This window comes from Nansenia antarctica, assembly GCF_963989245.1.
Source record: "Nansenia antarctica genome assembly, chromosome: 4".
In the NCBI taxonomy this organism is placed as follows: domain Eukaryota; kingdom Metazoa; phylum Chordata; class Actinopteri; order Argentiniformes; family Microstomatidae; genus Nansenia; species Nansenia antarctica.
This window is the reverse complement of record NC_137689.1, coordinates 61597134-61623040: the sequence shown is the minus strand read 5'-3', so window position 1 is coordinate 61623040 and position 25907 is coordinate 61597134. Positions and strand designations below refer to the sequence as shown.

At 47.2% G+C, this 25907-nt stretch overlaps 1 protein-coding gene across 1 annotated transcript in view; it reads right to left on the bottom strand.

Moving 5' to 3' along the window:
* Positions 1 to 9155: 9155 nt before the first annotated feature.
* LOC308156649 (ras-related protein Rab-3C-like) overlaps positions 9156 to 25907 on the bottom strand; it is a gene marked incomplete at both ends in the record, with an annotated part of 23108 nt that continues 6356 nt past the window's right edge. Inside the window, 3 exons of the mRNA XM_080530046.1 lie at positions 9156 to 9346; positions 9982 to 10106; positions 19122 to 19240. Coding sequence (XP_080386172.1) covers positions 9156 to 9346; positions 9982 to 10106; positions 19122 to 19240 — 435 coding nt within the window. The remainder of the gene's footprint in view (positions 9347 to 9981; positions 10107 to 19121; positions 19241 to 25907) is intronic.

The following is a 25907-nucleotide window of genomic DNA, read 5'->3' as shown; positions in this document are numbered from 1 at the left end:
GTTCAACAGTTTACAACAACATTTAAGTTTTGCCCATATACATGCACCTTAATTCATGGATACCTATATTACCGGTATATCTTGTATTTTTATTAACTGCTGTGCAACACATTGTCTCTGAATATTTATCTGAAAATAGCAGCTATGGAGTCCATAAGGAGCCTATCATTTACTGTGTCTTTTAGCTCAACTTCATACTTCGATTTTTTTTTTCTTCAGTAAACTGTTTCGGAACTACTTGACTGTGCTACTTAATGAGTCAATTGCGTAGTCAGTGGCAGGTGTGAGAGATGAGTAAGTGGTGGCTTGCCTCAGGCATGAATCTAACCACCCCAAATCAAACAACCAACCGAACTGATCTTGAACCAGTTTATTAAGACGCCACCAGATCATCGCTCATCAAAGACATAGTAAATAGGCTAATTATGGACTCTATAGATGCTATTTTCAGATAACTAAATTAAGAGACAATGTGTTGCACAGCAACAGTTAACAAAATACAAGATAGAATATAGGTAGCCTATCCATAAATTAAGGTGCATGTATATGGGCAAACTTTAATTTGGTTGTAAACTGTTGAACTATCTCACGTCTTAACGGAGTGAACACGTGATTCCTTCCCTGTTATTCCTGGTCGTGGACGATTCTGTCTTTCTGACTTTCTCAGCCTGCTCGCTGCCACATCCAAGACCGTCAAGACACTGCGGAAAGTGTTGCGTAATGTATGGAAGACATTTGATCAAATAACATATAAATGTGTTAATGTCTTACACGTGCTGCAATTATGTTATTGAATTAATCTTGCTTTATGGTGTGCACTGTGCACTATCATTGAACTAGCTGGGTTACTGTTAACATTTCGTTAACCTAGTTGCTATTAATTAAAGCTTTAGTAATTAACGGTTGGTATACGGCCAGGTAATTAAACATAATTAGTTATGTATTGTATAGCTAAAACAGTTTGGTAAGTGGACTAATTCGGGGATTTTGCTCAAGCGTTTGGACAATTCTGACTCTTTCCAATTAGCAGGATCGTCCGCATTCGGAAAACGCGCTATAATTGATTGTTAGCTACCAACCTATCAAACTGGAGTGGGGGGGGGGGCTGCAAATGCATTTGTCTCCCTAATTGCTGATGATGATCAATCAGTAGCATTTAAGCATAAAGATGTGTTGCCATGACACTGTAATTCTTTTACTACAGCCAATCCCAAAACCAATCATGGAAGAATGGGACGAGGTAATTTGCCACCTGACCATTAACTTCATCAAACACATTTTGATATGAATCATACTAAAATGAAGAGGCAGTTTTTTCCCCTCACAATCACACTCTCTGTTTGCAGGATGCTACTATCAGTACCAGCAATGGTAAGTTAAAGACCCATTTTAAGTTATGAAAAGTTACATTTACATTTTTGGCATTTAGCAGACGCCTTATTCCAAATTACTTACAATCGATACATTCAGTATTATCGATCAGTCAGCGTCCTAGAAAAGCAATGTGAGCTTCTCTTCAAATAAGGTAGCCCCAAGCACCAATTGAGTTGTTGGCAGATGTTACAATTGGACCACGTTTGGTAGTTTATAGCGGACCTTTTCTGATATTGTAGGCAGGGCTCTCAGGTTTTGAACAGAGTTCAGAGTGAGATTTTGGCGGCGGGGGGGGGGACGTTCTTTGGCTTGATGTCCCTTGCCTTCCACATGCCTGCCCCTCACGCCTTGATGGGCACAGGAGCGTTATTGTCTGCAGACTGAGCACCACCAGTAGAAGGAGCTGGTGGTTCCCATTGTGATGAATGGCCATCGAGTTGACCACTCCTTCTTAAAGGAACACCTATAGGTGGCTGCTCCACTTAATCCCCTTTTCCCTGACATCTTTGAAATAGACAAAATGCAATAATTAATACTATGCATAAAATATAAGGAAATAGCCTAGTAGGCCAAAGGTTTTCACAATGGAGAGGTTGTGCCAGGGGTGGGAAAGGAAAAACTAAAAATATTCCAAATGATTATTATGGGTATTGTTATAAAAGTATTATGCAGTGTTGAAGAAGAGGTTTGCCTGCCTCTGGTTCCAGTATAGGCTACTACTCCGCTACTGCATCTCAAACCTCACAGTATCGTGAGTGAGTCAGTTACCTCAGTCAGGCTCTCTCTCAGCGCGCGTTATCGTGGTAACGAGAAACTCCCCCGGAAATTATGAGATGTGTAAAAGTATTTTCGGTTCATTATGAAACTGTGGCGGGACCAATTAGACTGGCAGGCCGCCACAGTCTAATGGGAAACATTGGCTGTGCTTTTGTAGTAACTCGTTACTGCCCAACACTGGCAGGGATTCAACCGGTTAGCTAGGCTAGTTCACATACTCTGGTCAAAGTTATCCCCTGAAAGGATATGACAGAATATTTGCAAAAATCTAAAGGGTGTACTTGCTTTTGAGATATACTGTGTAAATAGACATAAATAGGGGGATATGTAATCGGTAGGAATCTGAGAATGTATCTATTATGTAAACGTATATACACACTATGGCCTATTCACAGGGGGGTATACAGGGGAGTGTTAGCATGTAACTATGTACTTTTATAAACATATAAACATATGAACTAGTAACTTTTTTTACTACTGTTTTTCTAAGATCTTAACCGAGTTTAGTGCACTTATGGCCCTGGGTAAGAAACTAAACTTTAGTCTGTTAGTCCGGGTGGGCATGATAGTGAAGCGCCTGCCTGAGCGCAGCTGAAGTGTTTGTTGCCAGGGTGGTGTGGGTCTTTGAGGATTTTGACTGCCTTCTTGCGACAGCGGGAGTTGTACAGTTATTCCAGGGAGGGGAGAGGGCATCCGATGTTCTTCTGGGCCGAGTTGACGACCCTCTGGAGCGCTCTCCTCTCTGCGGCTGTGCAGCTGAGGAACCACACGCAGATGCACTATGTGAGGATGCTTTCCACAGAGCAGCGGTAGAAGGACACAAGCAGGTCTTGTCTGAGGTGGTAGTTCCTGAGTATTCTCAGGAAGTAGAGTCTCTGCTGTGCCTTCTTGACGATTGCCGTGGTGTTGGTTCTCCAGGTCAGGTCATTCTCCAGGTGGACGCCCAGGAATCTGAAGACTGAGACTCTCTCCACGCAGCCCCCATCCATGTACAGGGGCTGTATGACGGTCTTCTTCCTCCTGTAGTCCACGATCATCTCCTGGGTCTTTAGCTTGTTCAGCAGCAGGTTGTTGGCTTTGCACAGGACTGACAGCTGCTCCACCTCGGCGCGGTACGCTGTCTCGTCACCTTCGGAGATGCAGCCCACCACGGTGGTGTCATCAGCGAACTTGATGATGCCGTTGCTGGGGTGGACGGCGATGAAGTTGTGGGTATAGATGGAGTAGAATAGGGGACTCAGCCCTGAGGGGATCCGGTGCTGAGGCTGATGGCTGGGGAGGTGTGGAGGCCTATCCTGACCCTCTGGGGGCGGTCAGACAGGAAGTCCTTGGACCACAGGCAGAGGAGGTGGTCTAGTCCGAGGTCTAGAAGTTTGGGCACCAATCTGTCAGGTAGGATGGTTTTAAATGCCGAGCTGAAGTCCACAAAGAGCAGCCGTGCCTAGCCCCCGCCTCTCTCCAGGTGGGACAGGGTAGAGTGGAGAGTTGTGGCGATGGCATCCTCCGTGGACCTGTTAGCTCTGTAGGCGAACTGGTGGGGGTATAGTCCAGGCGGGAGGCTAGAGATGATGCGGGGCTTGAGCGTCTTTTCGAAGACCTTCATGGGTAGGGGGGTGGGTGTGACTGGATGGAAGTCGTTCAGGCAGCTGATGGGAGTTCTTCTTCGGAACCAGGATGATTGTGGAGGTTTTCAGGGAGGGTGGGACAGTGTTAAACTATGTTGTGAAACTATGAAGTAGCCTAATTGTGTTGTGACTGTGCTTCTGGTGTTTTCGACTTGAATGTATTGTAGTAGTATAATAGGGCTCCATTATTTTAAATTGGTGGCTCAACAATGTCATTTTGAATCCCGGTTAACTGGGAAAACGCGGTTATTTTCATTTTAAAAATTGGAAACCGTCCATCCCTAACACCCAACCTTAAACCATGTCAAAGAATTCATTTGAAGTGATTGTAATTGACAAATGTGACGTCTCTGCCATCTTCCTTTGTTCCTCCAGCAGAGGGCAGAGTGACCATATGTTACTAACTGAAATCCTATGCGCATGAACAAACATTACCTTTTCTCTTCCCCTAATCTTACCACCAAATCACATTCACGAGGCAAGAACACTTCCAACATGATTGTACATGAATACAACTGGTTTATATTTATTGTCATTGTCTTAAAACATCTGTGCTATACATTTTGACACACACAGACGCAAGTGCATGCGCGTGCACACACACACACACACACACACACACACACATACACACACACACACACACACACACACACACACTTCCATCCCAAGAGTAATTCATGGAAAATAAAACACTGTATAATGATTTATCAATTTATTTTATCAATAACTGAACTAAGGTTCATCTGATTATCCAGAGAGAAACAGCAAACATGTTTTATTTCTTCAACTACATCAGAGTTATAGGGTTACATACAGTGTATGTTAATTATACAAACCAGTTCAAATAAAAACCACTGCAACTTCTGAGTCACCAGACACGTCCTCAGCAGCGTTTGTCGTCAGTGTACCGTCGCTACTTAGATGTAACTGTACATACACACACATACACGTAGAGAACATGTGAACATACATGTACACACATGTAGTGGTGTTATGGTGATGTAGCGTGTTAAACAGTAAGCAGATCCATCAGGCGGTTGAAACAGGGTTAGCTGTTCTAGGGTTAGGGTTAGGTCTGGGAGAGGGGTTTAGGGTTGTTGTGTCTATCGAGTGCCTGGGGGATGGTTGTCGAGGAGGAGAGGTCCCAGAGGTTATTGGAGGTGAGCAGCTGGTGTGAGCAGATGTGACAGTAGAAGAAGACAGGAGGAGGACGGACAGTACATCAGGGGAGGCTGGTGGATGTAGACATTAGAGGACGGGCTCATTGTAATACATAGAATGGAATGAGGAATTGAATCATACCTACCTCCACCAGCCTTCCCTGCAGTAGGCTCCATACTGTCCACCACCATGGTAGTCTAACCTACCCCCAACAAACTATGTCAGGGGAGGCTGGTGGAGGTAGAAAGGAGGACAGGCTCATTATAACATAGGACAGGCTCAAGGTGTTTGATACCATTCCTCATTCCATCCTGTGCATTACCATGACTCCGTCCTCCGATTTCCCTCCTCCACAAGCCTCCACTGCCCACTGTACTTAAGGTTCATGTGTTGTTTCTCTAGTTGGGTGTTGGGTGATGAGATGAGTGACAATGACTGCTTGTGAAATGGTATTACTCCTGTGGACCAACTAGGGACAGGGAGATGTTATCAAACGTTTATCTTAAAGGGTGTCGCCGAAGACCGAGGGTGCACGCAGTATCATCTTCTTTAGCCTACGATGCTCCACATTATGCTGAACAGACAACTCATATTGGGACGTTTATGCTAAGAGGGTGCCCCATATTGCACGACTAAATAACTTAACTTTATAAACATACAACACGATATAAAGCCCTACACATGCGTATGGGCACATCTTATTTCACATACATACTTTCCATACTAATTCTAAACTAATGTCTAAACTCATTTCTATACTACTTCATGTATTACTCTCCACCTCAAAGGATTTCAACTGTGCTCCAGCCCAACTGAACCCCTACTCTCTCTCTCTCTCTCTCTCTCTCTCTCTCTCTCTCCCTCTCTCTCTCTCACACACACACACACATCCACACACACACACACACACACACACACACACACACATGCACACATACATACACACATGCGCGTGCGCGCACACACGCACACACACGCACACCTTGCAAAAGCTCACAAGAGATTCACTCCTAACAGTTATGCATGGCACTGACACTGATGACTATTTACAGAGAAACAGGCTTTTATAAATATTGCACTTATTGGCCCATTGCAGCTCAGGATGAGACCCAAGGATGCACAAATACAACAGTACAGTATAACCATATATATAGAAATACACTTATACATCTTGCATATATTCATGCAGGTGTGATGCTGAAAATGGTTTACCTCAGAAAATGCAGCGATTTATATTGGCAGGCTGTTTTTTCACAAATGCAATCGCAAAATGTTCTGCAGGACAATATTTGGCATGACACAGGACATAGACATGGTCTCTAACTACTAGTAACATACTACATTTTCCCACAAAATAATCTTACAAGACCTAAAACCTTTGTGGTTTGTTTTCAAACATATTGGCACATGTGATTCAAGCTATTATACTAGTCCTTTCTGGCTTCTTCTAGAAAACCTTCCTACCAGGGGAGGCTGGTGGAGGTAGAAATCGAAAGACAGGCTCATATTAATGCATGGAAAAGAAGGCGGAATTCCTCATTCTGATCGATGCATTTCAATGAGCGGCCCTCCGATTTCTATCTCCACCAGCCTCCCCTGCTTCCCACTGTACAATAACGTCACAGAAAAGAGAATCTAATTAGGAAGTAGAACATTACCGTGAGGATCAGTTGATGAAGTGATTTGACTGTGAATAGTGATCTCGTCGGAGGCGAATAAAGGTCTCAAAGGTGAAGTCTGAGGGAATGAATGAGATGAGGGATGAAATATGGAAGTGCTCTGTATTTATAATCCCAGAGTCGGGTCAGGTCGGTCAGTCTGTTGAAATATTGATGCTGTGACTCACGCTGCTGAAATAGCTGAAATAGCTTTCTGGGACCTCCTCCCCTCCATTTCACTCTCATTGTGACTCACAACTTTCATTGTAGCAGTGGAGGACCAGGAGAGGCAGGTGGAGGAAGGCATTATCGTAATGCGCGGTATACAATGAGGAATGGTATCAAACACGTGTTTTGATACCATTCCTCGTTCCGTTCCATGCATTCCAATAAGCCCGTCCTCCGATTATTTCTACCTCCACCTTTCAGCCTCCTCTGAAACAGAATTATGTTCTTTAACAAAACTTGTAGGGGCATTTTTTTTACAGACACAGACTAATCCTAACCCTGGACCAGAAATCACTCTTAATGGAAGTTTTTAGTACAGGACCAAATCTTAATCTCCAAGTCCGTTTACCTACCCTGTATTGTTGGGGGTTCGGACTAACACTTCCGAAAAGTGTTAAAAATAAATACATAAATAAATAATACCAATCATCATTTGGCAGTATACCACACAGACAGAGAAGAGTTGGCACACAGAACTAGAACTCTCCAGAACCTGCAGCCTGGGTCACCTTTCATACCACTTTGCCACCACATTCAATTCACCATCTGTTTCACCATGTAAACTGGTCATTACCACACCCATGTTAGTAGAATCACCACTACCTTCACTACACTACGATGCTGTACATGTTAGTATTGGACAACTATTATCAACATACGACTACTAACTAGTACTAACAACTAACTATACTGTAGCTATGAACCAACATTTACTTTTACTACGTTGTTAATATCCTGAGTATAACGCCATGCATCTGTCTACACTACAGTAGCCTAAAAGAAGTCTATGGGTTTGAAAAAACAAACAGTCAATCTAATGTGGTGGTCAGGTGGTCTAGATAACCCAGGCAGTGACTGACCATTGGTCTGTGTGGCAGTGGACAGAGGATCACATGCAGGACATAATTCTCAGAGGTTCTTGAAAGACATGGTAGTGACAACAAAACAATATACTGTACAATGATAACTATAGTGAGAAACGCTAAGAGGCATCGTTTTCACAAGGTAGTTAATCCTGTTTTTGAAGGTAATGTTCAATGTTTCACAGTGGCACTAGAGCGTGCACACACACACAGACACACACACACACACACACACACACACACACACGCACACGCACACAGACAGACAGACACACACACAGGGGGAGAGAGAGGGAGACACATCATTATACCATTTCATAAACCACACACAATCTTTTCTCTGACATAGCATATAGCATATACAAGATCATGTATTTGTCTTTTTATATAAACAAATAGATGAATAAATAAATAAAATAAACACACAGCTCAGTGTGACTCACATTGTATAAACTACAATGATAATCATATTGATACAAATATTTGCTAGTATCTTCTCTGTTCTAAAGGTCATAGTGTCGTAGTAAGTACATATTTTAGATGATCATAGATGTTTATGTGGATGGCTTTACTGTGTTCTGTAAATGCTGTGTCACACTTTAAACAAGAGATTACTTCTTCATGAGCCCTTTACAGAGGGGCTACATAGATGAGGATTTGTGAAGCATCTAGCAGGCCTTGTAAAGAGGTTGTGAATGTGTCACACAGTCCTCATTTGTTTAAAGTGGTACCTATAAATGTATTATTTTTCAGTTGTGTTGAGTTAACGGTATATGTGTCAACAGTGGTCGATTCATGCATCACACCCAGAATGGCAGAAGAGTTCATAAATGCTCTTATTCTATATTTACCTTTTTATCTATTATGGAATGAAATAACTGGTAAAGGTACCACAACAGCAACGTTGTTAAACGACATGTACCCCCCCAAAGGTGACTTTTTTTAGGGGGGTTTCAGCAGGCTACATCACTACAGCAGGGGAGGCTGGTGGAGCTAGAAATAGGAGGATGGGCTAATTGTAATGCATGGAATGGAACGAGGAATGGTACATGTTCGATACCATTCCTAATTCCATTCCATGCATTACAATGAGCCCATCCTCCGATTTCTACCTCGACCAGCCTCCCTTTGCTCTACAGTACAGTCTAGTCTAGTACAGCATACACAACCAGTCTCAGTAAGGAGCTGTGGTCTTCACATCCTTTAGTTTAACATGAACAACGGAAAAACGTCCAGTGGGAAAATGTACTAGGCACATCAGAAATGTTGATTCATGACACTGAGTCAGTTATGAAGAGAAGAATAATAAATTAAAGTTTTTACGCCTCTATCTAACTACTGGGTAATACAATATTTTGGCAATATCACACATCTTGGAGTTGTTGTTGTTGTTTTCATTGTCGTCGTTGTTGGTGGTGATGGTGTTGTTGTTGTCATTGTTGTTATCTGTCTCCGTCATGACGACACTAACAGCCACAATTTGGCTGCTGTAAAGGAGGGGGGTTGTCGGTTAGCCTAGCGTTGGGCGTTCCCGTGGTAACGGCGGGGTCAGTCTCTAAACTGTCGGACATCTTGTCGCATATGATGTCCACGAGGCGCTCGAATGTTTGTTTGACGTTGAGGTTGTCCTTGGCACTTGTTTCGAAGAACTCAAACCCTGGGAGACAGAGGATTCGGGTACAATAGTGAGTGTGTGAGAGAGACAGTGAGAGTGACAGAGAAAGAGAGATGGAGAGAGAGAGAGAGAGAGAGAGAGAGAGAGAGACAGACAAAGACAGAGACGCTGAGATATGCAGAGATACGCAGAGATATGCTGTCCTGGAGTGTTGGTGTCAGCCAATTAGAAGTGTTTAAGTATCACTAGCTCCCAAATGCTCTAATGTCTACTTAACAGAGGTGATCTAGGGAGGGGAGTTGTCTCATAATTCACAAATTAACATTCCACATGATTCCTAAATATCCATGGGCCGGTTTCCCAGACAAGACTTAAGCCTAGTCCTGGACTAAATCACACTTTCAATGTAAAGTCTCCATTGAAGATGCTTTTTTGTATTGGATTAGGCTTATGCTTTGTCTGTGAAGCCGGCTCATAATATATCAAGATGTGAACTTCACCGATCTTGAACCTACATGTTCTCAGTTATACCTCCTCCCAGAAATGGAAGGGAAGGATGGAAATATACTCAGAAGATATACAGTAAGTTCCGGTGAACATGCAGGCCTCTTATATTGGAACTCAGCCCTGAGAGTATGTCTGTTATTATTTGATTTACAGCGAGACTGTCCACTCACCAAGCTGTTCGGCCAACAGCCTACCACTATCCACGGACACCACCCTCTCCTCCTCCATATCACACTTGTTCCCTGCCAGCACCACCTGGGCGTTGTCCCACGAGTATGTCTTGATCTGGGTCGACCTGGGTTAGAACACAGAATACAGAGACAAGTTTTAGTCTAAGTCGACCTGGGTTAGAAAACAGAACCAAGATTTAGTCTGGGTTGGCCTGAGTTAGAACACAGAACCAAACCTTAGTCTGGGTCAACCTGGATTAGTACACAGAACCCAGCCTTAGTCTGGGTCAACCTGGATTAGAACACAGAACCCAGCCTTAGTCTGGGTCAACCTGGATTAGAACACAGAACCAAGCCTTAATCTGGGTCAACCTGGATTAGAACACAGAAGCCAGCCTTAGTCTGGGTTGGCCTGAGTTAGAACACAGAACCCAGCCTTAGTCTGGGTCAACCTGGATTAGAACACAGAACCCAGCCTTAGTCTGGGTCAACCTGGATTAGAACACAGAACCCAGCCTTAGTCTGGGTCAACCTGGATTAGAACACAGAACCCAGCCTTAGTCTGGGTCAACCTGAGTTAGAACACAGAACCCAGCCTTAGTCTGGGTCGGCCTGGATTAGAACACAGAACCCAGCCTTAGTCTGGGTCAACCTGAGTTAGAACACAGATCCATCTCAACCATCGTCGACCAGAGATGACAACAATGACAGTTCCAATAGGCCTACAATACATGAGACACAACTGGAACATGAGAACGGGTATGGCCTTATCTGAACGGGCCAACATCGGACACACGGTTCTTTGCACCTTCACTATATCTCTCTTCCCTTTTAGAAACAGGCCTACTACTGGAGAATGTTCCAAAACAATACAAATGAAAAACAAGGCCTACAGCGTTTTGACAGGAGCAGCACAGACTTGACGAGATGAGGCTCGCACGCATCCCCAGTCACGTAAAAACTCCTGTTCTACACAGAAACGCCTCAGGTCCTGTCCACTACCTGGAGTCCTTGATAAAGAAAACACTCATGAACTGAACGATCTGAGGGGAAGGTTGAGGACCTTGAAGTTCCCGCAGTAGATAAGTCTCTGACTCATAAATGGGTTTAAAAACGGAACGTTTTAGCCTCGCTGTTCAGTAGAGGGGCCGGGTGATACGGTAACCTGGTGCCATGGCAACAGTGTTGCCGTTGGAGAGAGAGAGAAGGGAAAAGGACAGTACAAGTGTGGGCGTTAGGGTGAGAAACACAAGCAGACACAACAACAACACACAAACAACAACGCTGTGCATATACTGTATGGGGGTAGAGGCAAAGAGAGGTGGTGGGTAGAGAAAGAGAGAGAAAGGATATGTAGTCTGTGTTCAAGTGTTGTACTGTTTGATAATGAGATAAATTAACACGAGAGAGCACAATCGAGTGTGCATGCGCGTATGTGCGTGTGTGCTTGTGTGTGGGTGGTAGCAGTGGAACAAAAGTGTCAACAAAAAAAAGAATCTGCGTTCTATTCAATGTAATAGAAAAGCTTACTTGTGTTTGTTACAGCCTACAGTGTCCTCTCTATAACTCGCTCTCCATTCATCTCATTGAACTCTCCCTGTAGTTACACACCATTATTCATCCCAGTCAACTCATAGATCATTTCTGCTGAGTATCGGCTCAATGCAGTTATGATGGATTATGTTGCTGGAGCACAAGGTGCGAATATGGATCTTTTTCCAGAAAGAATTCTTCCTTATGAAGCACTATTGTCATTGAACATGCTTAGAGGAATCCTCAATAGAGGAATGGCCTCAAGGGAATGGTGGAGGAGTGTGAGACTGTGGGGAGCATGGCGCATTCTGGCCTGCTGAGGGAGCCAGACTGACGTTGTGAGGGGGATAATGAGCTGATTTTTATTGCTAGACTGTGCAACCAGAATAAATATCTATTCTACACCTGTTCCTCTGTGTCGACCTCCCTCTGTGCCTAGAGACTCCTACATCTGGCGCCCAACGTGGGGCACAGAGAGGGGGTCGGCACACACCCAGAGGATCATGGATTCGTCGTTCCAGGTGGTGGCGCACCTGGCCCGGATGCAGCAGGCGCAGGAGGCGATGGCTGCGGAGATGGTGCGGGGACAGGCGGAGCAGTGGGCCATGCTCCACGAACTGCTGGACCGCACCGAGCCACCCGGGGGAGGTCCCCGGGTTCGGGCCCAGAGGAGGGGGGTGCGGGACGAGCCGGAGGGCGTTCTCGACCCCTTCCCCGACAACCACCTGCCCCGACCGCTGGTTCCAGCCCCGGGCCCATCCCCGGTCCCGCGCCCGACCCCGGCTCCGCGCCGACGGGCCGGCAGGGCGCGGCCTGGGGTACGGCCTGGGGTGGAGCTGCGGCGGGAGCCCCCAACGCCTGCCCCGAGGACGGGGCGGGCCACCGGGGGGAGGAACGCACACGGGGGGCCAACCTCCACCCCACAGACGGCCCCACGGACGGTAGAGGAGGGATGCTGGCGATGCGGACAGCCTGGCCACCTCCGCCGGGACTGCCCCGAGATGGAGGTGGGTCAGGTGGTCCGCGTCGGCGGCGGTCCGACCCCTCCCCCACGTCCAGGACAGGCATTTCGCATCCCAGTAAGGGTACAGCGTGAGACGCACCAGGCGCTGTTGGATTCTGGTTGCGAACAGACCATGATCCACCAGCGCCTGGTTCGACCCGGGGCATTGTTAGAGGCATCGCAGGGTGGGGTGTTGTGTATCCATGGGGATTTTCACGAGTGTCTGGTACTCACCATCGGAATTCGTTATGGGGTAAAAAAATATAGGGTCAAGGCGGCGGTTAGTCCGAGCCTCATGCACCCCCTAATTTTGGGTTTAGATTGGGCTGGGTTTCTGCAGGTGTTAGGGGAAACTATGGGGGTGCGTGCACGACCAACAGGGAAATGTGAGGCGTGCGCAGTGCTCTGCGCTGATGCGAGGGAGTCCGACGCTGCCGAGGAGCCGGAGGAGGCGGTGGGTCCAGCACCCGCGGATCCGCCGCCTGCGTTCCCTCCAGTAGCCGACTTCCCCCTCGAGCAGTCTCGCGACGCCACTCTACGCTCCGCCTATGACCAGGTGATTAGTATTGATGGTGTGCTGGTATGGCCAGACGCGGTGCGCGCCCACCCGTATTTCGTAGTGATTAGGGACAGACTGTATAGAGTGAGTCGTGATACTCGCAGGGACGAGGAAGTGACCCAGTTGTTGGTACCTAGGAGCCGCCGGGAAGCTATATTCCAGGCGGCGCATCATAACCCTATGGCAGGCCACTTAGAATACGCCAAAACACTCAACCGGATAATGGCTCGATTCTATTGGCCGGGGATTCGGGCAGAGGTGCGGCGGTGGTGCGCATCCTGCCGCGAGTGCCAATTAGTCAATCCCCCGGCCGTGCCCAGGGCGCCTTTGTGCCCCCTCCCCCTGGTAGAGGCACCATTCGATCGGATTGGGATGGATATAATCGGGCCATTTGAACGTTGCTAACAGGGCTATCGGTTCGTGTTAGTCCTCATAGACTACGCGACTCGATACCCCGAGGCAATACCGCTTCGTACTATCTCTGCAAAGAGTGTAGCACAGGCGTTATTCCAGGTCATCTCCCGGGTGGGGATCCCGAAAGAGATCCTCACCGACCAAGGCACTAACTTTATGTCACGAACACTTAGGGAACTCTACGGGTTGTTAGACATTAAGGTGGTCCGAACGAGCGTGTATCACCCGGCCACTGACGGGCTGTGTGAGCGGTTCAATCGGACGCTTAAGTCAATGATCCGTAAGTTCATACACGAAGATAGTCGTAATTGGCATAAGTGGTTAGACCCTCTGTTGTTCGCAGTGCGGGAAGTACCCCAGGCTTCGAATTGGGGATGTAGACTACGAGGTAGTACGGTCGGATAGTGGGGATAGCACACAAATATACCACATTAATCTCCTAAAAAAATGGAACGACGTGGTCCCTGTTTCCCTGGTGACGCTACTTCCCGAGAAGGATGAGTTCAGGCCGGAGGTCCCAAAAACTAGTATTAGCGCCCCGGCCTGCTTAGGCGACCATCTCTCGGCGAACCAGCGGGCGGACGTTGATCAATTGCAACATAGGTTCGCGGATGTGTTCTCCCCTATACCCGGTCGTACTCGCCTCATAGAGCATCATATAGTTACGCAACCGGGTGTTACGGTACGTACGCGGCCATACAGGCTGCCGGCTCACAACTGAGATGTGGTGAGCCGGGAATTAGACTCTATGCTGAAACTGGGCGTGGTCGAGGAGTCGCACAGCGACTGGTGCAGCCCCATCGTGCTGGTGACAAAGCGCGATGGGTCTGTACGTTCCTGTGTTGACTATAGACGGGTGAACACTGTGTCAAAGTTCGATGCCTACCCTATGCCCCGGATCGACGAGCTCCTGGACCGGCTTGGCACGGCTAAATATTACACTACATTGGATTGCACGAAGGGATACTGGCAGATACCATTATCGCCGGTATCCCGGGAAAAAACAGCATTCTCTTTTTTTTAGGGTTTATTCCAGTTCACCGCGCTTCCGTTCGGGTTGTTTGGGGCCCCGGCTACGTTTCAGCGGCTGATGGACCGTATTCTGCGGCCGCACTCTGCGTATGCTGCGGCGTACTTAGATGACATTGTCATCTATGCGGACACCTGGCCGCAGCATATGCAGAGGGTGGCTGCGGTACTACAGTCGCTGAGGCAGGCGGGGCTGACGGTTAACCCGGCGAAGTGCGTGATCGGGCGGGGGGAGATCCGGTATCTGGGGTACATCCTGGGCGGTGGGGAGGTGCGTCCGCAGGTGGATAAAACCACTGCGATCGCCGCCGCCCCGCGGCCCAGGACCCGGAAGGACGTGAGGCGGTTCCTGGGACTGGCCAGCTACTACCGGCAGTTTGTGCCGGGGTTTTCGGAGCTGGCCCCAGATCCGGTCCAATGGAGTGAGCTGTGCCAAGTAGCGTTCGATGGGATTAAGAACGCCCTCTGTGGGGAGACAGTCTTGTATGCTCCTAACTTTAACATTCCTTTTTCTCTGCAGACAGACGCGTCGGATAGAGGGCTGGGGGCGGTGCTGACCCAGCAGGTGGAGGGAGCCGACCGTCCGGTGCTGTACCTGAGCCGAAAGCTGTTGGAGCGGGAGGGCAGGTACAGCACGGTGGAGAAGGAGTGTCTGGCCATTCTGTGGGTGGTCGGCGCCCTCCGGTACTACCTGCTGGGGCGCTCGTTCACCCTCTACTCCGACCATGCTCCCCTACAGTGGCTCCACCGCATGAAGGATACCAACGCGAGGATCACCCGGGGAGTAGGCTATTGGACGGTTGTGTTCCCGGCCTCGAACTGGCGGTGGGGGTGTGTGGGGAGCATGGCGCGTTCTGGCCTGCAGAGGGAGCCAGACTGTCGTTGTGAGGGGGATAATGAGCTGATTACGGACAGGTGTCAGTGGTCAGACTCGTTATCCCACTGGTCTATTTAACCTGTGTGTGTTTGTTCCCTCGGGAGAAGGAAGGAGGCAGGAAGTACCTGCCGCACGGAGACACACAGACAGAGACAGAGACAGAGAGAGAGAGAGAGAGAGAGAGACGGAGAGCCACAACAGCAGATCCCGAAAGGGGGTGTGGAGCGGAGACGGAGCCGAGAACTATCCCGAAAGGGGAACAGCTGGGCGGGACGCGGAGAAGCGGCCACGCGCCAGTAGTGTTCTAGCGGACAGTATTATTAGTATTATTTGAACTCTCTCTCCAGCACGCCGGTGGCGTTGCTAGACTGTGCAACCAGAATAAATATCTATTCTACACCTGTTCCTCTGTGTCGACCTCCCTCTGTGCCTAGAGACTCTTACAGAGACATGTGACCTCTTTCCCGACGGCTTAAAGGGGGGACATCACGACGGCGATCGCCATGGTGATAGATTTGGTATTAAGTGTTCCGGTGGGATAGATGAGTGCCCGGATTACAGACATACAAATGCTTCTCTGACTCAGACGGCCCTGGTGTTCCCACTCATGTTCCCCGCGAGGACAGAGAGAAAGAGAAGGGGTGTTGGGGGGATGGTGTGTCATCATACAGCAGAGGGTCCAAGTCGCTGAGATGAGACAGGATGTGACATAATCACGTGACAGGATGTTACATCATCATAGTTGATTATCATTGTTTCCCTCCGCTACAGTTCCCTGGCCTGGTTGGTGTAGCAGTGTCTCTGACAGCAGGAATGACCTCTGTCACTGTTGGGGGACACTTCTAAGGCATCAAGGGCCTCATTTATAAAAATGTACTTGAACGTCATCTTTAACTTGCACGTAAGCACATTTTTCTAAATGGACGTAAGCATTATTTATAACACAGGCTGCGCTTGTTTAAAATTGCTTACGTCTGTCCTACGTACTTACGTCTATAAATAACAAGTATACTTGAAATTGAACGCAGGTGAATGAGCTTTGTATTTACGCCCTGTGATAGCGGCTCAATTATAGCGGCTGAATTAAGCCAAGTGCTATAAATAGGCTTGATTGAGGTGTTGAGCAGCACCTTTGACGAGTTCACACGATGGTAGACAAACGAAAGAAAAAAAACTTTACTGAGGAGGAGATCGACTGTCTTTTATCAGAAATAGACACGTGGTCGCAAATGCCTCTCGCCTTTATCACGCCTCAATTTAGAATGATTACACCATACAATAGCCTAATGGCATATAAAGAAAGACTGAAATACAATCATAAACATCAGTTCCCTTTAAATCTTGAAATCTTATCGGCTGATAACAACATTGTTAATTTTATTACGAGCCACTTTCACTTCGCATGAATTACAGTAGGCAATAACGTGTTCGAGTGCGGCTCACATTCCTGTAATAACTCTGCCTAACCAGTAGGTAATGTGCATATGTCAAGTCAAGACCTGACGTAGAGCTACGATCGTTTCCACGGTCAAATTGACTTTATTGATTTTATCAAATCACTACTTTGAAGTGGTTTTCTACGTACGCCACGGGTAAGATCAAATTTGATCCAAAGTACTTTCTATAAATGAGGCCCCAGGAATAAGATAGCTTAGCGCTACAGTTTCTCTCCATTTCCTCTCTCCCTTTTTCTCGACCTTGTATTTAAGCGTTATGGAAGGGAGAAGCCGTGGTATATTGTGGATATCGGCACAGCTAGTGGGTTGGTTAGGCACTACGCGAAGCGGAGTTACACCCCCATTACACCCCCTCCCACTCCCACCGCCTACCAATTTCCTAAATTTCTCATGCCAGTTTACTATATTTCATGCCGAGCCATGTTTTGTGTGACACCGGTACGCTGCACGGTCACAACATTTGAGTTGCGCGCGGACATAACTTGCAGACGTCCGCTTTTAGTCCGCCCGGACCTCTGCGGAGTCCGGTCCGTGTATGCTACGTCTGACTATGTTTAGGCCTTTAGTCAGCGAGCCAGTGAGTCAGTTGCCAACTGTGTCTGTCTTTAATACTGTGCTACCGCCAATGGCCCCTGCGTGGTTGCCGTGGTTATGTCCAGGGGTCAGATTGAGGACAGGCAGAGTTCCAACCCTGTTGGTGGGAGGCTGCACACATTCTACTCGCAGGAAGATCATGGATCTGAGTACAGTCACACGTGATTTGAATTGAACTGAATAAAATAGGTTTGAAGAAGGTTAGCAGGCAAAATAGAAGTGAACATGAACTGATTTGGGGACAGTTTTGCACCACCAATAAAACCCCAATATAACTCTAGCAACTCTGGCTGTCCTCTTTCAGACGGCTGGTTATGAGCAGACGTCAGATGAGAACATCAGGCTCCAGCAGCTTCAGCTGACCTGCGGAAGCGTCTGCTGGGTGGATCAATAGGCTGTCCACTTCACTGACCACAGCAATAGCCCCCCCCCCCACACACACACACACTCTACCATCCCCTAGGGACCACCAGGCCTTAGGGCTGCTTTGATAAATCAATCAAACAATCAATTCATCAATAGTCCTCTCCTCCCAGTTGGGTCCTAGACCTGCTCTTTAGGAGGAGAGCATCAGTGGTTGGGATCAATCACATTAAATATTAACAATAACAATAATATTAATAATATCCACGGGCCTCCAGAAATGACAACTGCCCTTCCGTTTCCTTCTCTTTTGACCCGTTTTACCCTTTTTGGCTAAAATAACATAGGCAAGTCGACCTCCCCTGAGGGAAGATGAAAGTCCAGAGGCCACTGTCTCCATGAAGCTAACATTCAAAGACACCAAAGCCATTTTCTGTCATTGTCAATATCCGGAAAGAAAATGCTCTATCGTACATCTGAAGTGGAATTTTATATTTGTATTCTATTCCATTGACTTTGTGCCTTTGGCCGCCACAGCACAGCCTTGCTAAAACCAAGATTCAGCACCACTCATGTGTTATTGCTTAAATATTCCATGCCATCCATACAGCCAGTGAGTTGGAAGGACAAGCCCCCCCCCTGCCACTGAAGGATGCAGTGAGTTATAAGGACAAGCCCCCCGTCATTCCCCCCCTCCCCCCGCAACTGAGTAACGCTACGCAACATGACACAACCAGTCAGCCGCCATCGATCCAAGCCCTTCCTCGACGGAGCGAACGCCATCAGGTCCGGGGAACACGGATTTACTGCCACGCTCCGTTTCCCTTCGCCTCCCATTCGGCTTCACTAGACAAAATGGCCTCCTCTGCCCGCCGGCTCTGGCTGCTGAGGTGGAAGTGGAGCGTTGTGCCAAGCTCACCCCTGACTGAGGAACTCACTCAGCCTTTCCTCTGCTTGTCCTGTCTTCATCCACAGCAAACAAGTTGTGACTCATTCAGTGACGTGGATGAATAAAGTCACCCAAATGCTCAACATTCTAGAGTGCCAAGGTGACTTTAATCGCCAAAAATGCATTAATGATAGCCAATCAAAGTATTGTCGCTAGCTAAATACCACATAAAACACTTGGCATTCCAGGGGGTGAGTGTTCCTGGAATTCTTTGGAAATGAGTGACTTAAACCAGGCCTGTTTGTTGGAGGGTAGAGCCAGGTGCTCACGGGGAGGTGAGGAAACACAGGGAAGGGAAGAAATTCCAGACAGGTCATGTTTACAGATGTAAACAAACACAAGAGGTCAAAGGTCAGACTCACCAGTCCTGTACACAGGCAAACGACTCCTCGTTAGTGATGTCGTACATGAGGATGAAGCCCATGGCACCCCTGTAGTAGGCTGTGGTGATGGTCCGGTACCGCTCTTGACCCGCTGTGTCCTACAGAGACAGACACACACAGAGACAGACAGAGTTAGTAGGTTCAGACAGACAGACAGACAGGGTTAGTAAGCTCAGACAGATACACAGACTAGAGTAGGCTGAGAGAGAGAGAGAGAGAGAGAGAGAGAGAGAGAGAGAGAGAGAGAGAGAGAGAGCTTATGACATCGATCCAACCTGTGGAACAGTCCATAAAGTGGCCCAGGTGTCAGTGCAACACAGAGAGGAATGTTAGGAGCTGTATATCAGCTGAACCATAAAGGGCACATGCTCTGACCGGGTATCTGTGACCTCAACCTCTCTATGCTATGTCTATGGGGCACACAGTGGTTAGTCCTTGTCACTGTGTCGTCTCACTGTAATGTGATCTCCAGAAGCTACATCATTCTGATCAGAAAAGCTACCGTACGGATGTACTGACACCAGGGGAGGCTGGTGGAGGTAGAAATCGGAGGACAGGCTCATTGTAATGTATAGAATGGAACAGGAATGGTAGAGGAGAGGGATGGATATGAACATCCTCCAAGCTTCCTGTCAATTAGCTCTCCCCAGCACTGCCCACCTCAGCCAACCTCAGCCAATCACAACCAGCCAACCAACCTGCAGCCAACCTCAGCCCACCACAGCCAACCTCAGCCAACAAGCCACAGCCAACCTCAGCCAACAAGCCACAACCAACCACAGCCAACCGCAGTCAACCTCAGCCAACCGCAGTCAACCTCAGCCAACCGCAGTCAACCTCAGCCAACCAGCCACAACCAGCTAACCACAACCAACCACAACCAACCACAGTCAACCTCAGCCAACCAGCCACAACCAGCTAACCACAACCAACCACAGCCAACCTCAGCCCACCACAGTCAACCTCAGCCAAGCGTCCTACAATCGCCTCACCCAGAGCAGGCTCCCACCACCCTCACGCTTCCATGCCTCTGTTGCCATGGCGATCAGAAGCGAGAGAGACACACACAGAGAGAGGAGGCAAGGTGAGGCAGGGACTCTGAACTATAAGCTTCACAATGTGCTGCTTTTATGATTACAAACATCAACACCAGCAAGCAGACAGGCACAGCTGTCTCACTCTGCCTGCAGATGAAGGAGGGGAGGAGAGATGGCCTTGTACTGGAGTGTCAGTGACCTCATATGTATAAGAATGAATACATGAATACAAAAGCTTGTTCTTCACATTTCAGATCGCACACACAACACGCACAAACACGGACACGCACACACACACACACACAGCTGAGCTTTCTACGCATCATAAGCACACGCCTCGGAGCTGTTATCAAACAGAGAACCAAAGAGCTATTTCACTCCTCAGTGTCTCCCCTGATACTGTCTGACAGAGACATGGTGTGAGACGACAATGTCACCTCAAGCCGCCTGTCCTCTCTCACTCCAGAGAGAGAGATGGAGAGAGAGAGAGAGAGAGAGAGGCTACAATCAAAATCTTGTTTAAGGCCACCTCTCTTAGGGCCGGGCCTGAAGGAGAGAGGTAGAGAAAGACAGAGTGAGAAAGAGAAAGAGAGAGAGAGGTTGGGAAATAGAAACACCACATGACACCCATGACATTCTCCTTCTGGTCCCGTTCGTATAGAGACTATCTCACTAGTGCAGCAGAGCAGAAGGTCATTTATGAACATTTATGACACTGCTTCTGAAAGGTTAGATATGAATATGAGACAGTGCAAATTATGATTATTAATAGTGTGGTGGTGGAAAGCCTTTGCCTCATAATTCCATAAATCTGAGGTCGCTAACGAAGGCTCTATCGCCAGAACACATCCATTTGTGACGACTGATTATTAATGCAGAAATGAGACCTATTAGCACCTATGAGTGCTGTCTTTAGTCATGTGATCATCCTTTTATAAGAGCGTTGAATCTATATTATCACCCAGATAGTTGTACACCTTTAATACCAACACAGTTCTGCAGGAACGTTTCTACAGACCAGGAAATACGGTCTGTAAGATCATAATATCTGGCTATACCAGCATTCGACCACCTGTTTTGACATAAAACACATAAAAAACGTAAGATACATTGTGTAACAGTAGTTAACATACATAACATGACTGGTTATGGTTCAGTATTAACTTTGACTAGTTATGGTTAGTTGTCAGGGGAAGGCATTAGCAAATGTTAAATGTTGCTTAAGCAACAAACAAAAACAACTGTGTCCCCAACGTGAATCGAACCAGCAACATTCAGGTTACAAGTCAGGTGGTTTCTGCATCCACCACCCCCACCACCTCCCAATGTGATGTTCTGCTGTCTGGATTTAGCTGCTAGTATATCTAGATTACACCACCACACAGCTCCTATTGTTCAGTCTGCAGAAACGATTCTCCAGAACATAATCGTTTGGAGACTGGGTTGGCACACACTCATGTTCAGACTATTACGAAACTATCACATTTCAACACAATATGGTTCATCAGTATGAACTGTGGCATCCCCTGGCCCCGGCTGAAGGATAGAGGCCTTCAGCATGACGGACAGCGGCCGCCACGTCCGCAGGGCAGCGTCATAGCGGGAGGGTACCATCCTGGCGCACAGCTGCCCACCCGCAATCAGGCGGGTGGCTGCGGGGAATGCACCCAGGGCCAATTAACCTGAGGCACAAAAAAGGAGCTAGGAAGCAACCAGAGAGAGGTAGTGAGTGAATGAGTGACGCGAACAGACACCGAACGAGGGGTGAGCGCCGGTTACCGGCAAAAGCAACGTCCATGTACCTTAACCGTGCTGTGTTCTGTCTCCCCAGTAACGGCCGGGAGAGGCCAGACGTGTGGCCCTGGCGACAGCCATACATACAAGCCCAGAGGGCCAGTTCCTGGGTTACCCTTTTACCTTCGACGGAGGAGAAACCTAAGTTTAGCTGGACTATACTTTTTGCCTTTTCTGTTCTGTTAAATACACCCGTAGCGGCTAACAAAACGTACCCCGGACTGTGTGTGGTTTTTGCTTTCCATTCTAGATCTCGACTTAAACCTTTCAACCACTACCACAACCTCCCCTGGGACCAGAATCAACACACTGCTAAGCCCTCGTTTGAGTTTTTATTGAAGTGTCTTCACATAAACCAACTGGTGTAGCAGAGAAGCAGCTTCACATCCACCCAGAGCCCTCAACAACCGCTCCACCAATCAGCTTTGAGCAGCAGGCGGATATTGTAGCCACACACACACACACACAGACAGACACACACACACACACACACACACACACACTCACACACATAGCATGTGCATTGCCCTCTGGTAGGTAGTGGAGTGTGACAAAGTGGTAATTTTCTTTTCCATCGCTGAGCTGAGGCTTAGCTCCGCTTTCAGACAACCACGCTCTTATCAGACTTGGCCACACACACACACACACACACACACACACACACACAATGTGCATGAACAAGCACACTGTCAATCACTTGCTGTCCCTCTTACTCTCTTGAACTCATACACACTTGATTGTGTGCCTGGTGCCTACACACACACATACACACTCACTCACTCACTCACTCACACTCTGACACATACACATGCACATACACTCTTCCCATGAGCTTCAGTGTTTGTTATTTAGTCAATATGTCTTCTTTAAGGCTGACATCCGATTCGCTGCAGCTGAGCAAACGTGAGGAGGAGAAGAGGAGCAGATGGCCTTTTACAGCATCCGCCCCCAGGGTCTGGTAACGCGGGCCATGCTGAACACACACACAGACACACACACACACACACACACACACACACACACATACACACACACACACACACACACACACATACACACACACACACACATACACACACACACACACACATACACACACACACACACACACACAAATAGAAAATATGGTTTGAGTCCTTCGGAACATTAATGTCTTCTTCTTCAGCTTCTAATTAGGCGTCGTTTTGAGGCTCCTTACTTCCTATTCATCTTCCACTGGGAGGCTGTCATACTGCAGAGGAACAGCAGCCAGGGCCAAGTCCACCAGGACCACCTTATATCAGCCAGCAGCGCTTTGAACAGACTCTGAATGAACCAAATTAACCAGACAATACGTCTAGACACAAACACCATTTCTGTAGCCTGTCTGGACATCTGTCTCTGTCCAAACATAGCAGAGAGGGTTAGGAGTCACGCTCCAGATGAGTAGCCTTTCTGGAGAGTGTTGCCCTCTGACTATGAGGATGTGTTTTTGGTCTAGTTGTGGACGTTTAGGTTGGTAAGGCACATTCACCTCCATCTATTACGCCACATTCACCTCCATCTATTTTCATCATGGCTGCTCCTCCACTCCACTCTGACTTTCATGGATGAAAGGATAGAAGGAAGGAGAGATAGGATGGAAGGATGAACGGATGGAAGGACAAAAGGATGGAAGGACGGAAGGCGGAAGGATGAAAGGATGTCCGTTCGTATGTCACACTTTTTTATCTCGGACATCTCAATTTGAGAAAATGTAATGATATGTCTTACATAGAGATTGTTTTGGAGTTTCAAGGTGACATCGATTCATCTCGTCATAGTGTGGCTAAAGTGATAGTTTTAATGATAACCTGTCATGACAGGGTGCTAAGAGGAGAGCGCCCCTCAGACCACATCTTTTGACCAATTGTCTGTTTTCAAATAATACTGTCATATCCTTGGAAACTAATCAATAAGCACTACACACTCCGGTAGCTTTTCAGCCTACCTCAAATCTGTGGACTGCCTTCAAATAAATGCAACGCTGTATGAATCAAGACTGATAATGAATCAAATAAGCACTACATAGTAGGTACTGATCCCAGTCAAGTTGCATTAACCTGTCTAGCCTAGCCTAGTGTTAGCCTAGCCTAGCATTAGCCTAGTCTCAGATGAATGTGTCTGGCCAGGGGCCAAGCCTCTGTCTCTGCACCCAGGAGCTCTCTATTGATCCCAGTTGTACCCAGTCCTCGGCTCAGCCCAACCCCCTCATCCCTCCACCAGACAGAGCCATACATCAGGACAGAACAGCAGCACCACAGACTAAGGCTTCTAGAAGGAAAACACACAGACAGATTGACACACAGATAGACAGGTAGATGGATGGACAGATGGAAAGACAGACAGGCAGGCAAACAGACAGACAGATATACAGATGGAAAGACAGACAGACAGACAGACAGACAGACAGACAGACAGACAGACAGACAGGGGGTAGAGAGAGGGGTGTATAATATAGTATAGTATAGTAGAAGTACAGGATAAGCACAAAAACACAATGTAGCACAAGAACACTGATTGATTCTGGAAAAAAGTTTTGATTGAATAATCAACGATCCACAGGTGTAGATCAGCCGTAACACAACAGTGTTAAACCCCACAATACAACGTTAGTCTGATCAACCACCAGCTAATCAGCTTGAGCGTTGAGATGAATGTTGAGTAGAGAATATGAGGAGAGTAATTAATTAATTAATTAAAATTAGTGTCTGCTTGACCCTGCTCCAGAACAGTCAATACACAGTACCACGCTCCCTCTGTCTGACCTGGGCTGACCTTGCGCCAGTGAAATACCATCCCTGTTTTAGACTCATAGTGCTGATCTTCAAGCCTGGCTGTATTCACCATTGTCTCCCATAAGACTTCTCAACAGCCATTTGCATTCTGAGGATTTCATCATCGATGCACACTAAAGCTTTCCTGTCAAATGAAATACTGACGCCTCACTGAACTAAGAATCCTAATATCTTAGATTTGAGTCAAAGCATTTGGGCTACAGTGTTATATAACACATGAACATTGAGCCCTGGTGAGAGCCTAGTACTGCAGGCAGAGGTGATATGTGTGTAAGGATGGATAGATGGATGGATCTGCTCTCTATAAGGAGAAAACAGTATTGCCTTCTGTTTATGTATAAAGCTCTTTTACAAAAAGTCACTCCTAATTTATAGAACCACGAGTTATTCCACCATATCACAGGAGTGGTTAGTTCGAGGTCCGGCATGTTTCCACCGACCTTGAAACAACAGCTTTTAGCCAGTATGGTCTGAAAAAGTGGAACGAACTCTAAGCGCTACTAAAATTAGACTCTCTAGTACCGCTTCGGCATTTTACAGAGGAGTGTTCATGTTTTGTATGAAATTGTATCTTGCGTTTGTTTTAGCTATTTTCTTGTTTGTATCTTATGTATCATTTGTATTGCAGAGCTCCCTTGAAAAATAGACCCTGGTCTAAATGTGACTCCCGTTAAAATAAAGGTAAAATAAAGGGTTTTAATTGTCATAAGGACAGATAACAGTTTAACACTAGGGCTATGCTGCCTACTAGTGCTGACATTTCCCTGAATGAAAAGTTCATTTTAATGAGGGATGAAAAATTCCCCCACCTCTCTATCTCTCCATTTCTTTCTTGCACTCTCCCTCTCTCTCATTTCTCTCAACTTGTCTCTCTTTCCAACACTCCACTCCCTCTCAGTCACTATCTCTCCATTTATTGTACTAGTGAGATTCTGTGATTGGTTAGTGCCAATAAAGGTTTTTTTAGAACCTCACACACACACACACACACACACACACACACACACACACACACACACACCTCCCCCTATCTCTCTCTCTCGCACACACACACACACCTCCCCCCTCTCTCTCTCCTCCCCTCTCCAGATTTCTCCCAACAGGCTCTGAAGTAGGAC